We start from the raw sequence: 14050 nt of genomic DNA on the forward strand, positions 1-14050 counted from the left end.
AATGGTGGGCCCAGAATCAAGGCATAGGCAGGGCCAGCCCTGCCCCATCTCCTCCCCCAGGCCTGGTCTACTCACAGGACGCCCCCTCCCCGCTCTTCCTGCCGGGTTTCCTCCTGCCTTTTCCTGTCCCCCACCCAGTGCTGGGAGCTGGGGCAGAGGAAACCCTTTTCAGAGGGATTGGGACTTAACGGAGGCCAACGGCACCAGGGCCTCCGGGTGCTACAGGACCCGAAGCAGGGTAAGAGCCCAGCAATGACCCATCCAGGAACCTAGGAGTTCATTGTTCTACCCCTCGACCTCCTTGGGATCCAGGGGCCAGAACTCATTCTCTCTTCTGGTCCTCCCCATCCTCCCATGGCTGTGGCTTTAGGACTTGGGGCCTTACCCTCTTCCCTTAGGGCCATGCTATCTGGTGAACGAAAGGAGGGCGGAAGCCCCCGCTTTGGGAAACTCCATCTCCCAGTGGGCCTGTGGATCAATTCCCCAAGGAAGCAGCTGGCCAAACTGGGGCGGCGCTGGCCCAGCGCTGCCTCTGTCAAGTAAGTGGCCAACCTCTGTGGCATGCCTGCCCTCTGTCCCTGTTTAGCACTGAGCTATGCCAGGGACCCTACAAAGGTGGCAAATGGTTCCTGTCCTAAATAGACAAGCAAACGGGGGGGGGGGGGGTGGCAGTGGAACACAGTGACATCTAGGAGCAGGGAGGGCATAGCTGGGCCAGGCATGGGTGTCAGGCCGGATGGGCACAGGGATTTGATTCACTTCCCTTCCTCCCTTCTCTGTTTGCCTTGGAATCTCCTACCATGGATTATATCTTTATTAACTAATTACTTATCTCTTATCTCCATTCTTCCCTCCCCACCATCTTGGATTTTGGCCCCCACCACCGACTCCTATTTGTGTCCCTGTCTCTTTGCTTCTTTGTCTCTGAGTTTCTGTCTCTCCCCCTTTCTCGGTTTCTCTGTGTCTTCGGCCCCTCTCTCGGGGTCACTTGCTCTGGGCTGGACTCTGGCTGTCCTCTGTCTCGTTCTTCTGTGTCCTCCCTGCCCACTTCTTCCTCCTCAGGTCCTCGTCCTCCGACACGGGGAGCCGCAGCAGCGAGCCCCTGCCGCCGCCGCCGCCGCACGTGGAGCTGCGGCGCGTGGGTGCGGTGAAGGCGGCGGGGGGCGCCTCCGGCAGCCGCGCCAAGCGCATCTCGCAGCTGTTCCGGGGCTCGGGGGCAGGCGGTGCCGGGGGCCCTGGAACGCCCGGGGGTGCGCAGCGCTGGGCCAGCGAGAAGAAGCTGCCTGAACTGGCGGCGGGTGTAGCCCCGGAGCCGCCGCTGCCCACGCGCGCCGCGGTGCCCCCGGGTGTGCTCAAGATCTTCGCTGCGGGGCTGGCGTCGGGTGCCAACTACAAGAGTGTGCTGGCCACGGAGCGTTCCACGGCGCGCGAGCTGGTGGCCGAGGCGCTGGAGCGCTACGGGCTGGCGGGCGGCCGCGGAGCGGGCGACGGCGGCTGCGTGGACGCCTACGCGCTCTGCGACGCGCTGGGCCGGCCCGCGGCGGGCGTGGGCGGCGGCGAGTGGCGCGCGGAGCACCTGCGCGTGCTGGCCGACGCCGAGCGCCCCCTGCTGGTGCAGGACCTGTGGCGCGCGCGGCCGGGCTGGGCGCGGCGCTTCGAGTTGCGCGGCCGCGAGGAGGCGCGGCGGCTGGAGCAGGAGGCCTTCGGGGCTGCGGACGCAGACGGTTAGCGGGGACGGGGACGGACGCGTGGGGCGGGGCCCCGGAGGGATCGGGGCGGAGCAATTCAGAGGGGCGGGGCACGAGCGGGAGGCAGGGCCAGTAGAATGACAGACTTGGCCCTGGGCGGGTGTGGGGGCGTGGCTTAAGAGTAAGGAGGCGGGGCCTGTAGAATAAACGGCAGGGGAGGGGTCCCTCTGGGAGGCGCGGGAGACGGTGTGGGAGGGGGAGAGACTGGACTAGCCTGGCTGGAATGGGAAGTACTGGGAGGAAGGGTGGTGCTATTCTGGGGCCGGACTTACAGGCAGAGTCTGTAAGGGCAGTGGCGTGGTCAAGGGCATTCACTATAGGAGATCTCTTTTCTCTTTCTCCCTTTTGGAAATACAGAAGCATTAGTTTATTTTTACCAAGGTAGGGTTTTGCCATGTAGCCCAGGATGTCTTTGAACGCGTGGTCTTCCAGCCCCAAGTGATGTAATTATATAGATACACCACCATACCTAGCCCATCCATTCTTTAATTTCTAATCTCAAATTCTAGGTGAAGGTTCAATGTAATAATGCATATAAATGGCCGGGCGGTGGTGGCGCATGCCTTTAATCCCAGCACTTGGGAGGCAGAGGCAGGCGGATCTCTGTGAGTTCGAGACCAGCCTGGTCTACAAGAGCTAGTTCCAGGACAGACTCCAAAACCACAGAGAAACCCTGTCTCGGAAAAAAAAATGGCTTGGCACATGCTTAATAAAGATTAGAGAAATAAAAAGAACAGTAACCACTCAAAAGAATGGAAATTATTGTCATCCCTTCTCCAGCAACCAAACCAAACCAAACGAAAAAACGAAAAACCTTTGCTTAGCATGCATTGTGAGCTACACGTTTTTGGTCTCTGGTATCCATGCACAAGCAAAGTTTCCAACTTCTCAGCTCTTACAAGCTTAGTGGCTGGGGCCTAAGAACTCCTAGGAGACATTGTTAGGAAGGTGGTTGTTCCCAGCTTCCTGAGGACTGCGTTCACTGTTGGTGCCTAGACCAGTCTCTGACACACAGTAGCTGCACCCTAAATGCTTGTTAAAAGGATGAATTTCTTTTTCTTTTTTTTGATTTTTCGAGACAGGGTTTCTCCGTAGCTTTTGGTTCCTGTCCTGGAACTAGCTCTTGTAGACCAGGTTGGCCTCGAACTCACAGAGATCCGCCTGCCTCTGCCTCCCGAGTGCTGGGATTAAAGGCATGCGCCACCACCGCCCGGCTAAAAGGATGAATTTCTAAGCTGACAACTCCAACCTGGAGTCAGGCAACACTGAGTTCCAGAGCCAGGGAATAGCCTCTGTGTTTTCCATTTCCCTGTAGGCACAAATGCTCCATCTTGGAGAACACAGAAGAATCGCTCTCGGGCTGCATCTGGTGGGGCAGCTCTGGCCAGTCCTGGTCCAGGGTCAGGATCCGGGACCCCTACTGGGTCCGGGGGCAAGGAGCGATCTGAAAATCTGTCCCTGCGTCGCAGTGTGTCTGAGCTGAGTCTGCAGGGGCGGCGACGACGACAGCAGGAACGCAGGCAGCAGGCACTTAGCATGGCTCCCGGGGCAGCTGACACCCAGATGGTACCAACAGACCCTGGAGACTTGGATCAGTTGACTCAGTGCCTCATTCAGGCACCCAGCAACCGTCCCTACTTCCTTCTGCTCCAGGGCTACCAGGATGCTCAGGTCAGCACTGGCTCCCCTACTCAGGAGCCACACCAGACATGGCAGGCCAACAAAACCACACTACCAAGAAAACATTGGGTTGAGGCCCTCTCTGGTATAATGGCAGACCCCACAAGGTTTCCTGGTGGGAAATAGCGTGGTAGGAGCTGAGGTGGAGGTCAGATACAAAGATCCTGTTCAAAGGGTCGAGCGAATGTTTCCCTTCATTCAGAAGTGAAAGAAAACACGGTCTTGGTCAAAAGCCAGTCTATTGTCAAAAGGACATCCCTCACAAACATCCGCTTCTTGAAGGAAATGTGTCCTACGTCAGGGACATCTTTGCTACCTAGGGTCTTGGTTGGGATAAGGCAGCTTTCGTGACGGGGGAAATAGATTAATACATTCATAAAGGTTCACATGGAACCCCATCCGACCCCTTGTTGATGGAGACACTGAAACCTGTGTGCAGTTCTATTTTTTCAGTATTAAGGATTGAACCTTGCACCTGCTAGAGATAGAACAAAGGTTCTATCTCTGAACAAAGTCCCCAAGCCTTCCCTGGTTGGTGCTAGGCAGGTGGCATACGGCTGAACCATTCTTGCAGCCTTTAACTTAGAGACAGGAGCTGGAATTTGCGACCCTCCCTGCTTCAGCCCCCTGAGTGGTTGGCATGACACCCACACCATCCAGGCTATGGTTGTTACTTTCTTTCTTTTATTATTTTTTGTTTTGTTTTTCCAGACAGGATTTCTCTGTGTAACAGCCCTAACTGTCCTGGAACTTGCTCTGTAGAGATCTGCCTGCCTCTGTCTCCCCAGTGCTGGAATTAAAGGCGTGTGCCACCATCGCCCAGATCAGGCCATGTTTCTATGCCTTACATATTTGAGTGCCAGCCACTAGAACATGAGTGGTAGATTTATTTTAAGAAGGAGGTCAAATGGTACATCCATTTTTTTTTTAATTTATTTATTTATTATGTGTACAATATTCTGTCTGTGTGTATGCCTGCTGGCCAGAAGAGGGCACCAGACCTCATTACAGATGGTTGTGAGCCACCATGTGGTTGCTGGGAATTGAACTCAGGACCTTTGGAAGAGCAGGCAATGCTCTTAACCGCTGAGCCATCTCTCCAGCCCGGTACATCCATTTTTAAAGATGGAGATGAGAGTCCACTTTTAGACCAGGGTCTTCTGAAATTTATCTTTCCATTCGGTGGATGAAATAAGACACACTGTAAGAAGGGAGCCCTCTTTGGAGCATCTCGCACCGTCTCTGTGGAGGCCTCTGGAGATGCCTACATTGGAAGGGGACTATTGAGAGCTTCCATTCGTGGACAGGGGGAACCTTTGAACTCTGTCCTGAGAAAGGGGCCGCGGATGAGTCCATGGTAGGCATGTGTTTGCTTGGAAGTGAGTCCATCACTGGATGGGAGTAAATGAAAGCCCAGTGGAGAGATGTCTTCACGGAAGTGCACCTTCCTTGGCTAGAGGTAGTGGTGTCCTCTTGGCCATGGGGTGTTTCTACAGAGACATCTACCGCCCTAGGGACGAGTCCGAGAGAAGCTGTTATTAGAAAGGAAAACGGACTGAAGAGCTGGAAGTAGGACTCTGGGAGGAGAGATGCCGAGCTCCTGGAAAGCCAGCTCTTTGAGGGTGATGGGACAGACCACTTTAGGAACGGGGTAGGATGGCTCTAGAAGCTCCTGAGTTCTTGCGGCTGGACGGTACAAAGACTCCACTGTAGGAACGCCACAGTCCATTCAGAAGAGCTGAGAAGACAATTTACTTCAGAAGGACCCTGTTTGGAAGCCTCTTTGAGCCAGTAGAATTATTTCATGTGTGTTGCTGTGGGGGTCAGATCCTCTGGAACTCGGGTTACAGACAGGTGTGAGCTGCCATGTGGGTGCAGGGAATTGAACCTAGGTCCTCTGCAAGAGCAGCCAGTGCTCTTAACTCTTAACTGGTGAGCCGTCTCTCCAGCCTGTGATATCTATCTATCTATCTATCTATCTATCTATCTATCTATCTATCTATCTATCTATCCATCCATCTATCTAGATATCTGTGGGGGTTTTGTTTTGTTTTTGAAGACAGTTTCTCTGTGTAACAGCCCTGGCTGTCCTGGAACTAGCTCTAGACCAGGCTGGCCTCGAACTCACAGAGATTCACCTGCCTCTGCCTTCTGAGTGCTGGGATTAAAGGCATGTGCCACCCCAGCCCATTGAAGGGTAATTTTTTTTTGTTTTTGTTTTTTGTTTTTTCGAGACAGTTTCTCTGTAGCTTTGGAAGCTAACCTGGAACTAGCTCTTGTAGACCAGGCTGGCCTCGAACTCACAGAGATCCGCCTGCCTCTGTCTCCCGAGTGCTGGGATTAAAAGTGTGCACCACCGCCGCCCTGAAGGGTAGTTTTTAAAGAGTGGAACTAAGGTTAGAGAAAGCTCTAAAGGTAAAAGCACCCACTGGCGAGACTAAAGACCCGAGTTATCTCCCTGGAACCCACACGGTGGAAGAACACTGATGCACAAGTTATTCTTTAACCTCTACAAGAATGCTGTGGCCGGGCGATGGTGGCGCACGCCTTTAATCCCAGCAGTCGGGAGGCAGAGGCAGACGGATCTCTGTGAGTTCGAGACCAGCCTGGTCTACAGAGCTAGTTCCAGGACAGGCTCCAAAGCCACAGAGAAACCCTGTCTCGAAAAACAAAAAAAACCAAAAAACAAAACAAAAAAAAGAATGCTGTGGCGCTGCCTCTCCCCCCCCCCCAAAAAAAAGATGAAGCCACAAAGTGTCTTCAGAAGAGGTTATTCATAGGCAAGGGATGCTCAAAAGAGTCCTTTGAAAATCCAGGAAATCTCCCTTGAGGTTTTCATCACTTAGAGGAGGTGCGGCAGAGAGAGAGAGCCTAGCTAGTGTGGGTAAAGATGCTGTTTGGACACACCCATCTTCACAGCAGGACTTTCTGCTTTCCTCTAGGACTTCGTGGTGTATGTGATGACCCGAGAGCAGCACGTGTTTGGTCGAGGTGGGCCCTCATCATCCCGCGGCGGGTCCCCAGCGCCATATGTGGACACCTTCCTCAATGCCCCAGACATCCTGCCGCGACACTGCACGGTGCGCTCAGGCCCGGAGCCCCCGGCCATGGTGCGCCCATCCCGGGGCGCCCCGGTAACGCACAACGGCTGCCTTCTGCTGCGCGAGGCCGAGCTGCACCCCGGAGACCTATTAGGCCTGGGAGAGCATTTCCTGTTTATGTACAAGGACCCCCGCTCCGGGGGCTCAGGGCCCGCTCGGCCACCTTGGCTGCCCGCGCGCCCCGGGGCCGCGCCACCCGGACCTGGCTGGGCTTTTTCCTGTCGCCTGTGTGGCCGTGGCCTGCAGGAGCGCGGAGAGGCGCTGGCCGCCTACCTGGATGGCCGTGAGCCGGTGCTTCGGTTCAGACCACGAGAGGAAGAGGCGCTGCTGGGCGAGATCGTGCGCGCTGCAGCTTCGGGCGCAGGGGACCTGCCCCCACTCGGGCCTGCCACTCTGCTGGCGCTGTGTGTACAGCATTCGGCGAGGGAGCTGGAGCTGGGCCATCTGCCTCGCCTGCTGGGCCGCCTGGCCCGGCTCATCAAAGAGGCCGTTTGGGTGAGCAGACCCCTTGTCCCACAAGTCTTTCTGTTTCCCGCGTTGTGTCTATCAGCAGGCACCCACCTGATCCACAGGTCATTTTAGCCATATTCCTGCTTTCCTCCATAAGTTTTCTATAGTATTCCTCCTACTTCAACCAGCTAGTACTGTGCAGGCCTTGAGCAGGAAGAAAAACTGTTTTTCCCATGATGCTTTGAGATGGGTTGAGCTAAGGGCACTGATAGGAGAAACCGTGGGTTCATCCACTGTGGTTTGAGAAGTAACTACCTTTGATTTCAGATTCATCAAGTAGTGCTGGGGATGAAGCCCCAATCCTATAGCCTGCCAGGCAGGTGCTCTGTGACTGGGACATCTCCCTAGTGCTGAGCTACACCCCTAGCCCTCTGTTTAGTTTTTATTTTGAGAAAAGGTTTCATTAAGTTGCCCAGGCTGACCTTGAACTTGAGATCTTTCTGCCTTAGTCTCTGCCGTGGAGCTGTGGAATCATGGAGAACAGCATTCTGGGATGTGGGGGAGGTGCCATTGGATGAGAAGTATGGGAACTGCATTGATCAACCCTTTGGGCCTGGAGCTTGGAACAGTAACAACTAGGTAGATCCCTTAGTGGGACCAGCACCATGGAAGTAACCGGAAGGAATAATCCAGGATGCAGGGAAGGCCTCATTGCATGAGGGTCTAGAGGGCCAGGGATTTTCTCGGAGGTTAGAAGAAGCTCCGTTTGAACAGAAGGGAAATGAAGTGAGCAGGTTACCTGTGTCTCGAGACTTAGAATGAGAGAACCATGCCCGGTGACACAGACCTGCCCATTCCATCCGCAAAAGAGGCTGAGGTAGGAGGATTGCAAGTTCAAAGCCTGCCTGAGTTACAGAGAGCATTTAGACCAGTGTCTGAGCAACCTAGTGCATCACTGTCTTTTTTTTTTTTTTTTAATTTTCGAGACAGGGTTTCTCTGTAGTTTTGGAGCCTGTCCTGGAACTAGCTCTTGTAGACCAGGCTGGCCTCGAACTCACAGAGATCTGCCTGCCTCTGCCTCCCGAGTTCTGGGATTAAAGGCATGCGCCACCTGGCTGTGTCACTGTCTTGAAATAAAAGTTAAAAGGCCTGGGGCTGGAGAGATGGCTCAGTGGTTAAGAGCATTGCCTGCTCTTCCAAAGGTCCTGAGTTCAATTTCCGGCAACCACATGGTGGCTCACAACCATCTGTAATGAGGTCTGGTGCCCTCTTCTGGACTTCAGGCATACACGCAGAAAGAATATTGTATACATAATAAATAAATATAAAAAAAAAAAAAAGTTAAAAGGCCTGAAGCTGCATGTGGTGGTAAATCCTTGTAATTCCAACCCTTTGGGGAGGCAGAGGCAGGAGGATTGCCGCTATGTTGGAGGTCAGTCAGTGCTACCTGAAGAGACCCTGTCTTAAAAAAAAGCTTTATAGCCGGGCGGTGGTGGCGCACGCCTTTAATCCCAGCACTCGGGAGGCAGAGGCAGGCGGATCTCTGGGAGTTCGAGGCCAGCCTGGTCTACAAGAGCTAGTTCCAGGACAGGCACCAAAGCTACAGAGAAACCCTGTCTCGAAAAACAAAAAACAAAACAAAACAAAAAAAGCTTTATGTGTGTGAAACTGGGAAGATGACTTAGGTCCAAAGTTCAGATCCCAGACCCCATGTAAAAACTGGGCAGCCATGGTGACCCCTTTAATCCCAATAGCCAGAAGGCAGAGACGGCATCCCCGGAGCAAGCTGGCTAGCCAGACTAGCTGGAATTAGCAGGTTCCAGATTCAGGGAGAGCCCCTGCTTCAGCGCAGTGCAGAGTGAGAGAGGAAGACAGGCAGCGTGAACGAGTTCAGGCCTCTACACAGATGCTTGCACCCTCACATATGCAAACACCGGCAAAGCTACGTGGCACACACACAAGAAAGATGCTTTTAGGCAAGCCGGTTGTACAGTCCGAACTCCTCAATCCAGCCCCTTACATTGCTTCTTATCTTACTGTTCTACAGGAAAAAATTAAAGAAATTGGAGACCGGCAGCCAGAGAAGTAAGAGAAAGCTGGGGCACACAGGCCTGGAGGCTCACGGGGTTGGGACCAGAGCTCGGCTCTCCATGCTGCCTTAGTACAAGTTCTGAGCCGCCTGCGAGTCGGGAACCCCAAGCTGTGGAGTTTGGCCTTCATGTTAAGGGTTGAGCAAGTCACAGGATCCCTGCTCTTTCCGCAGCCACCCAGAGGGCGTTCCTGAGGAGCCTCTGACTCCAGAGGCTGTGTCTGTGGAGCTGCGGCCGCTCATACTGTGGATGGCCAACACCACAGAGCTGTTGAGCTTCGTTCAGGAGAAGGTTCTAGAGATGGAGAAAGAGGCTGACCAGGAGGGTGAGCGCAGGCACCCCCACTTTGTCGTACCCTGAGCCTAGAGACCTAGGCTGCAGCAGCCAGCATCTGTTCTGCTCTCGTCCCCAGGCCTGTCCTCAGATCCTCAGCTCTGCAATGACTTGGAACTGTGTGACGAGGCCTTGGCCCTCCTGGACGAGGTCATCATGTGTACCTTCCAGCAGTCCGTCTACTACCTCACCAAGGTGGGCCTGTTGAAATACTCTCTCAGGTGAACTCACACTGTGCTGCTCAGACACCACTCCCCTCTCTCCTTGGGGTCACTCCATCTCACCCTAGCACTTTGCTCTGGTCACACACTACTTCCTGTTTGGGCTGACATCACTTCCTTTCTGGTTCATTTCCTGTGCTTGCCATCCTCCTGTCTTGTCCAGCTGAGTAGTTCATCTCTTCTATCAATCACTACTTTCTCAAGCTTACGCTTTTGAAGTTTACTCTTCAGGCGTGCGTGAGTGTGTGCGTGTTTGCTGACATCACTTCCTACATCTCTGGCTTCACGTCCCTTTTCTGAGCATAGGCTTTTTTTTTTTTTTTTTTTTTGTCCATGGAAGTATTCTTGTGGGGCTTGATTTCCCCTCTACCACCTTTGACCTCAATATTGCTAATCGGACTAATCAGAGTTTTGACCATGATATACCTGGTTCCTATTGTAAAATAAGAGAGAATCTCCCAAAATGTCCAGTCCGTAGGCTGCAGTGGTCTTGATTGTGAACCCCTTACTTCTGAGGCTTACTTCCTGTATGTTCTGCCAGGTCTGCTCTTAGGTCTTCTTTGTCACGGACCTCACTTCCTGTCCTTGGTGTGATCATACTTTCCACTGGCCAGCTGCCACCCAGCTCCTACTTCTGGGCTCTCCATTCTTTTAGTCTCTTTTGGAAATTCTGATCAAATGTTTTTTTGACTGAAAAAGGCCATTTTTTGTTTAGTGTTCTATCCTGCCTGAGCTATCTCTGTGAGAACTACAAACCCCATAATGCTTGAGAGATGCTCATAAAATGTCTAAGCTACTTCCTGAAAACATTTCTCAGGACAGATTGTTTCAGGAGACTTACGCCTGCTAGAAACCCATCTACAAAGTAGGGATTTGATCATGGAGTCCCGTGGGACTGGTGAAAGGAGAATGGACTACAACTCCCAGAAGCCCTTGGTGGTATTCCCATTGTCTTCATTGACTGTCACCTTGAAGTTCTTTGCCTTTGTGTCTCCCCAGACTCTTTATTCAACACTGCCAGCTCTCCTGGACAGTAACCCTTTCACCGCTGGGGCAGAGTTACCAGGGCCTGGTGCGGAGCTGGAGGCCATGCCGCCTGGACTCAGGCCTACCCTGGGTGTGTTCCAGGCTGCTCTAGAACTGACCAGCCAGTGTGAGCTGCACCCCGACCTCGTGTCCCAGACTTTTGGCTACTTGTTCTTTTTCTCCAATGCATCCCTTCTCAACTCGCTGATGGAACGAGGTGAGGGTTGGGCTGGGAGCAGCCAGGCATAGCTTTGGGTAGCTTCAGCTTTTGGCAGCTTGGTTTCCAGTCAGACTTTGTCTGTGAAGTAGATTCATTCATGGCCTCTCATTCCTTCCTACACAGGTCAAGGCCGACCTTTCTATCAATGGTCTCGAGCCGTCCAAATTAGAACCAACTTGGATCTGGTTTTGGATTGGCTGCAGGGGGCTGGGCTGGGTGACATTGCCACCGAGTTCTTCCGGAAACTCTCCATTGCTGTGAACCTGCTATGTGTGCCCCGCACCTCCCTGCTCAAGGTGACTCTTAATGGCTCTATCTAAGCGACTTTTGATTCTTCAGCGCAGCTCAGCCATCCTCTCTGTTCAGTCTCTCAGGGACCCCAAGTCTTAGCCAGCCCTAGATTAGACATTGTGATGGACCACTGGCGGCTACAGAAGTCAGAATCGAGACTGACTGGACAGAAATGTCTGAGTGCTAGTGAAGCTTGCTAGGAGTAGTTCCCCATGGTCCTTCTCTTGGACGTGGTGAGTCAAATCTGGTTTGAGCCCGAGGAAGATGACGGTTAAGTGTTAACTGAGTATGAACTGCATAGCAGAATCTCTGGTAACAGCGGAAACGAACACCCCATTCGAAGTAAGGGCATCCATCCATCCATCAACTGATGGTTTTAGATCAACTTTCTTAGATGAGAAAGCTAACCAGGTAGATCACAAAATCTTTGGGTTTTTTTGTTTGTTTGTTTTTAAAGATCTTATTATGTGGCTCTGGTTGACCTGGAATTTACTCTGTAGACCAGGCTGCTACAGCAATCCCCCTGCCTCTGTCCTCTGAGTGCTGGGATTAAAGGTGTTCACAGCCACACTGGGCCTTCACTTTTTTTTTTTTTTTAAGATTTATCTTTATGCATATGAGTGTTTGCCTACATGTATATATGTGTACTATGTCCTGGAATGTCAGAAGAGGAAGACAGATCCTCTGGAACTGGAGTTACAGACCACATGGGTGCTGGGAATTGAACCTGGGTCCTCTGCAAGAGCAGTCAGAGTTCTTAACCACTGAGCCTTCATCCCAGTCCCTTAATTTCACTTCTTTATATCTTTTTTTAAATTTATTTATTTATTTATTATGTATACAATATTCTGTTTGTATGCCTGAAGGCCAGAAGAGGGCGCCAGACCTCTTTACAGATGGTTGTGAGCCACCATGTGGTTGCTGGGAATTGAACTCAGGACCTTTGGAAGAGCAGGCAGTGCTCTTAACCACTGAGCCATCTCTCCAGCCCACTTCTTTATATCTTTTTTTTTTTTTTTTTTAAATCAGAAGGATCGTGAGGCCCCGCTTTCACGGTCTGTATTCGTACTGAAAATCAAGATCAAGCGAGCTTTTGACTTCTTTATATCTTATTACTGTATTGGGGGTTGAACCCAGGGCATTGCACGTGTTACACACTCTACCATCAACCTACATCTCCAGACCTCTTTTTCTTTTAAAATTAGAGATAGATTCACTATGTTGCCCAAACTGGGCTTGTACTTTGACTCCTCTTGCCTCGGTCTAAGAAGCTGAGATGTCGGGCCTGATCTTCCGGGCCAGCTGGGACCATACACTTCTAACCTGGTCTTCCCCTAGGCTTCCTGGAGCAGCCTACGGACTGACTACCCCACCCTGACTCCTGCTCAACTCCACCATCTCCTTAGCCACTACCAGTTAGGTCCTGGCCGTGGAGCACCTCCAGCCTGGGACCCGCCACCTGCTGAGCGAGATGCTGTGGACACAGGTGTGCAGAAATAGGCTAACAAACTTGCAGATGTTTTCTTCCCTTGGGGCCTAGATTCCATGCTCCCAGCCTCTTTTCACCCAGGATTCTGGATGACAATCCAGCCCCTTAGAATTGTTGTATCCAGAAACCTTCTCGCCAAGATTAAAGACTAGGGCCTGGGCTTATAACACAGCAGCGGGGCTTTGCTACCCTAGGATCCATTCCCAGTACATTAAGAGTTCAAGCATTTAATTATTTTTTACTTAGACTTAAGTCCCTAGCCCCTTCCCTCCACAGACCTAACCCCAACCCAGCTTACATAGCAATTGGGCTCCTCTGACCTAAGAAATCTTCCAAGATTTCCCCGCCCATCCTCAAGGTTCCGGCCCCAACTACACAGTCTGGTAATGTTCCTTTTTTACTTTCCTAGTCTTTTTTTTGTTTTGTTTTTTTTGTTTTTTTTTGTTTTTTTTTTTTGTTTTTCGAGACAGGGTTTCTCCGTGGCTTTGGTTCCTGTCCTGGAACTAGCTCTGTAGACCAGGCTGTTCTCGAACTCACAGAAATCCGCCTGCCCCTGCCTCCCGAGTGCTGGTATTAAAGGCGTGCGCCACCATCGCCCGGCTACTTTCCTAGTCTTAACTACAACTCCCATCATGCTTTGGGACCCAGAGACCCACATTTGATGCTGGAATTTGCAGGGTTTTTTTTTTTTTTTTTTTTTCCCCTTCAGGAGCTAGGACACCTCACATCCATGCTGAATCTCTAACTCGGTCTTCCTCGCCCTCACAGGGGATATCTTTGAAAGTTTTTCCTCGCACCCTCCTCTCATCCTGCCCCTGGGCAGCTCGCGCCTGCGCCTCACGGGCCTGGTGACAGATGACTCATTGCACCGAGAACTACGCAGGCTCCGTCGCCTCCTCTGGGATCTTGAGCAGCAGGAGCTGCCAGCCAATCACCGCCACGGACCTCCGGTGGCTGCGTCGCCTTGAAAGCCAATGACAAAGGAACGCGCGAAGCTTGAAACTGCACGGGTTCCAGGCGCAGACCATTCTGGGAGTTGTAGTTTTCCCCGCGTAGACCGCTGGGAGGTTGAGTTGTCTTTGGTAGACGAAGGGACTGTGGGAAGATGGGCTTAGGATGTGAATGCCAAAAAGTAATAAAAGTATCTGTGGTATTGACCTTGCTTGTTAAGACTTGGGGGCTTTAGAGAAGACGGTTTTTTAAGATGCCAGGGCCTGTGCTTGGAACGTTGGGTGTCAGCCGAGTTTGGGGAGATATTTCTAGCAATGGCCTCAGCTTGCCCTCTAGCACGAAATGTGACCCTGGAGCACTGAACCCTGCCACACAACTCGGAACACAGCCCAGACCGTGCTCTGCCGAGTACCAGACCCTGTGTACTGCCAGCGGAACAAGCCATCTCCC

The 14050-nt window shown here is 52.3% G+C and overlaps 1 protein-coding gene across 1 annotated transcript; it reads left to right on the forward strand.

Annotated features, from left to right (window-relative positions):
* Window positions 1–135: 135 nt before the first annotated feature.
* Window positions 136–13801, forward strand: Rasip1 (Ras interacting protein 1). The gene is made up of 12 exons (XM_057761114.1): window positions 136–238; window positions 399–539; window positions 1063–1724; window positions 3064–3419; window positions 6371–7024; window positions 9027–9064; window positions 9243–9394; window positions 9482–9597; window positions 10623–10866; window positions 10993–11165; window positions 12499–12646; window positions 13418–13801. The coding sequence occupies exons 2-12, from the start codon at window positions 403–405 to the stop codon at window positions 13615–13617; spliced, it is 2880 nt and encodes a 959-aa protein (XP_057617097.1). The 5' UTR covers window positions 136–238; window positions 399–402; the 3' UTR covers window positions 13618–13801.
* The last annotated feature ends 249 nt before the right edge of the window (window positions 13802–14050 follow it).

Source organism: Chionomys nivalis (genome assembly GCF_950005125.1).
Source record: "Chionomys nivalis chromosome 23 unlocalized genomic scaffold, mChiNiv1.1 SUPER_23_unloc_1, whole genome shotgun sequence".
Classification (NCBI taxonomy): Eukaryota; Metazoa; Chordata; class Mammalia; order Rodentia; family Cricetidae; genus Chionomys; species Chionomys nivalis.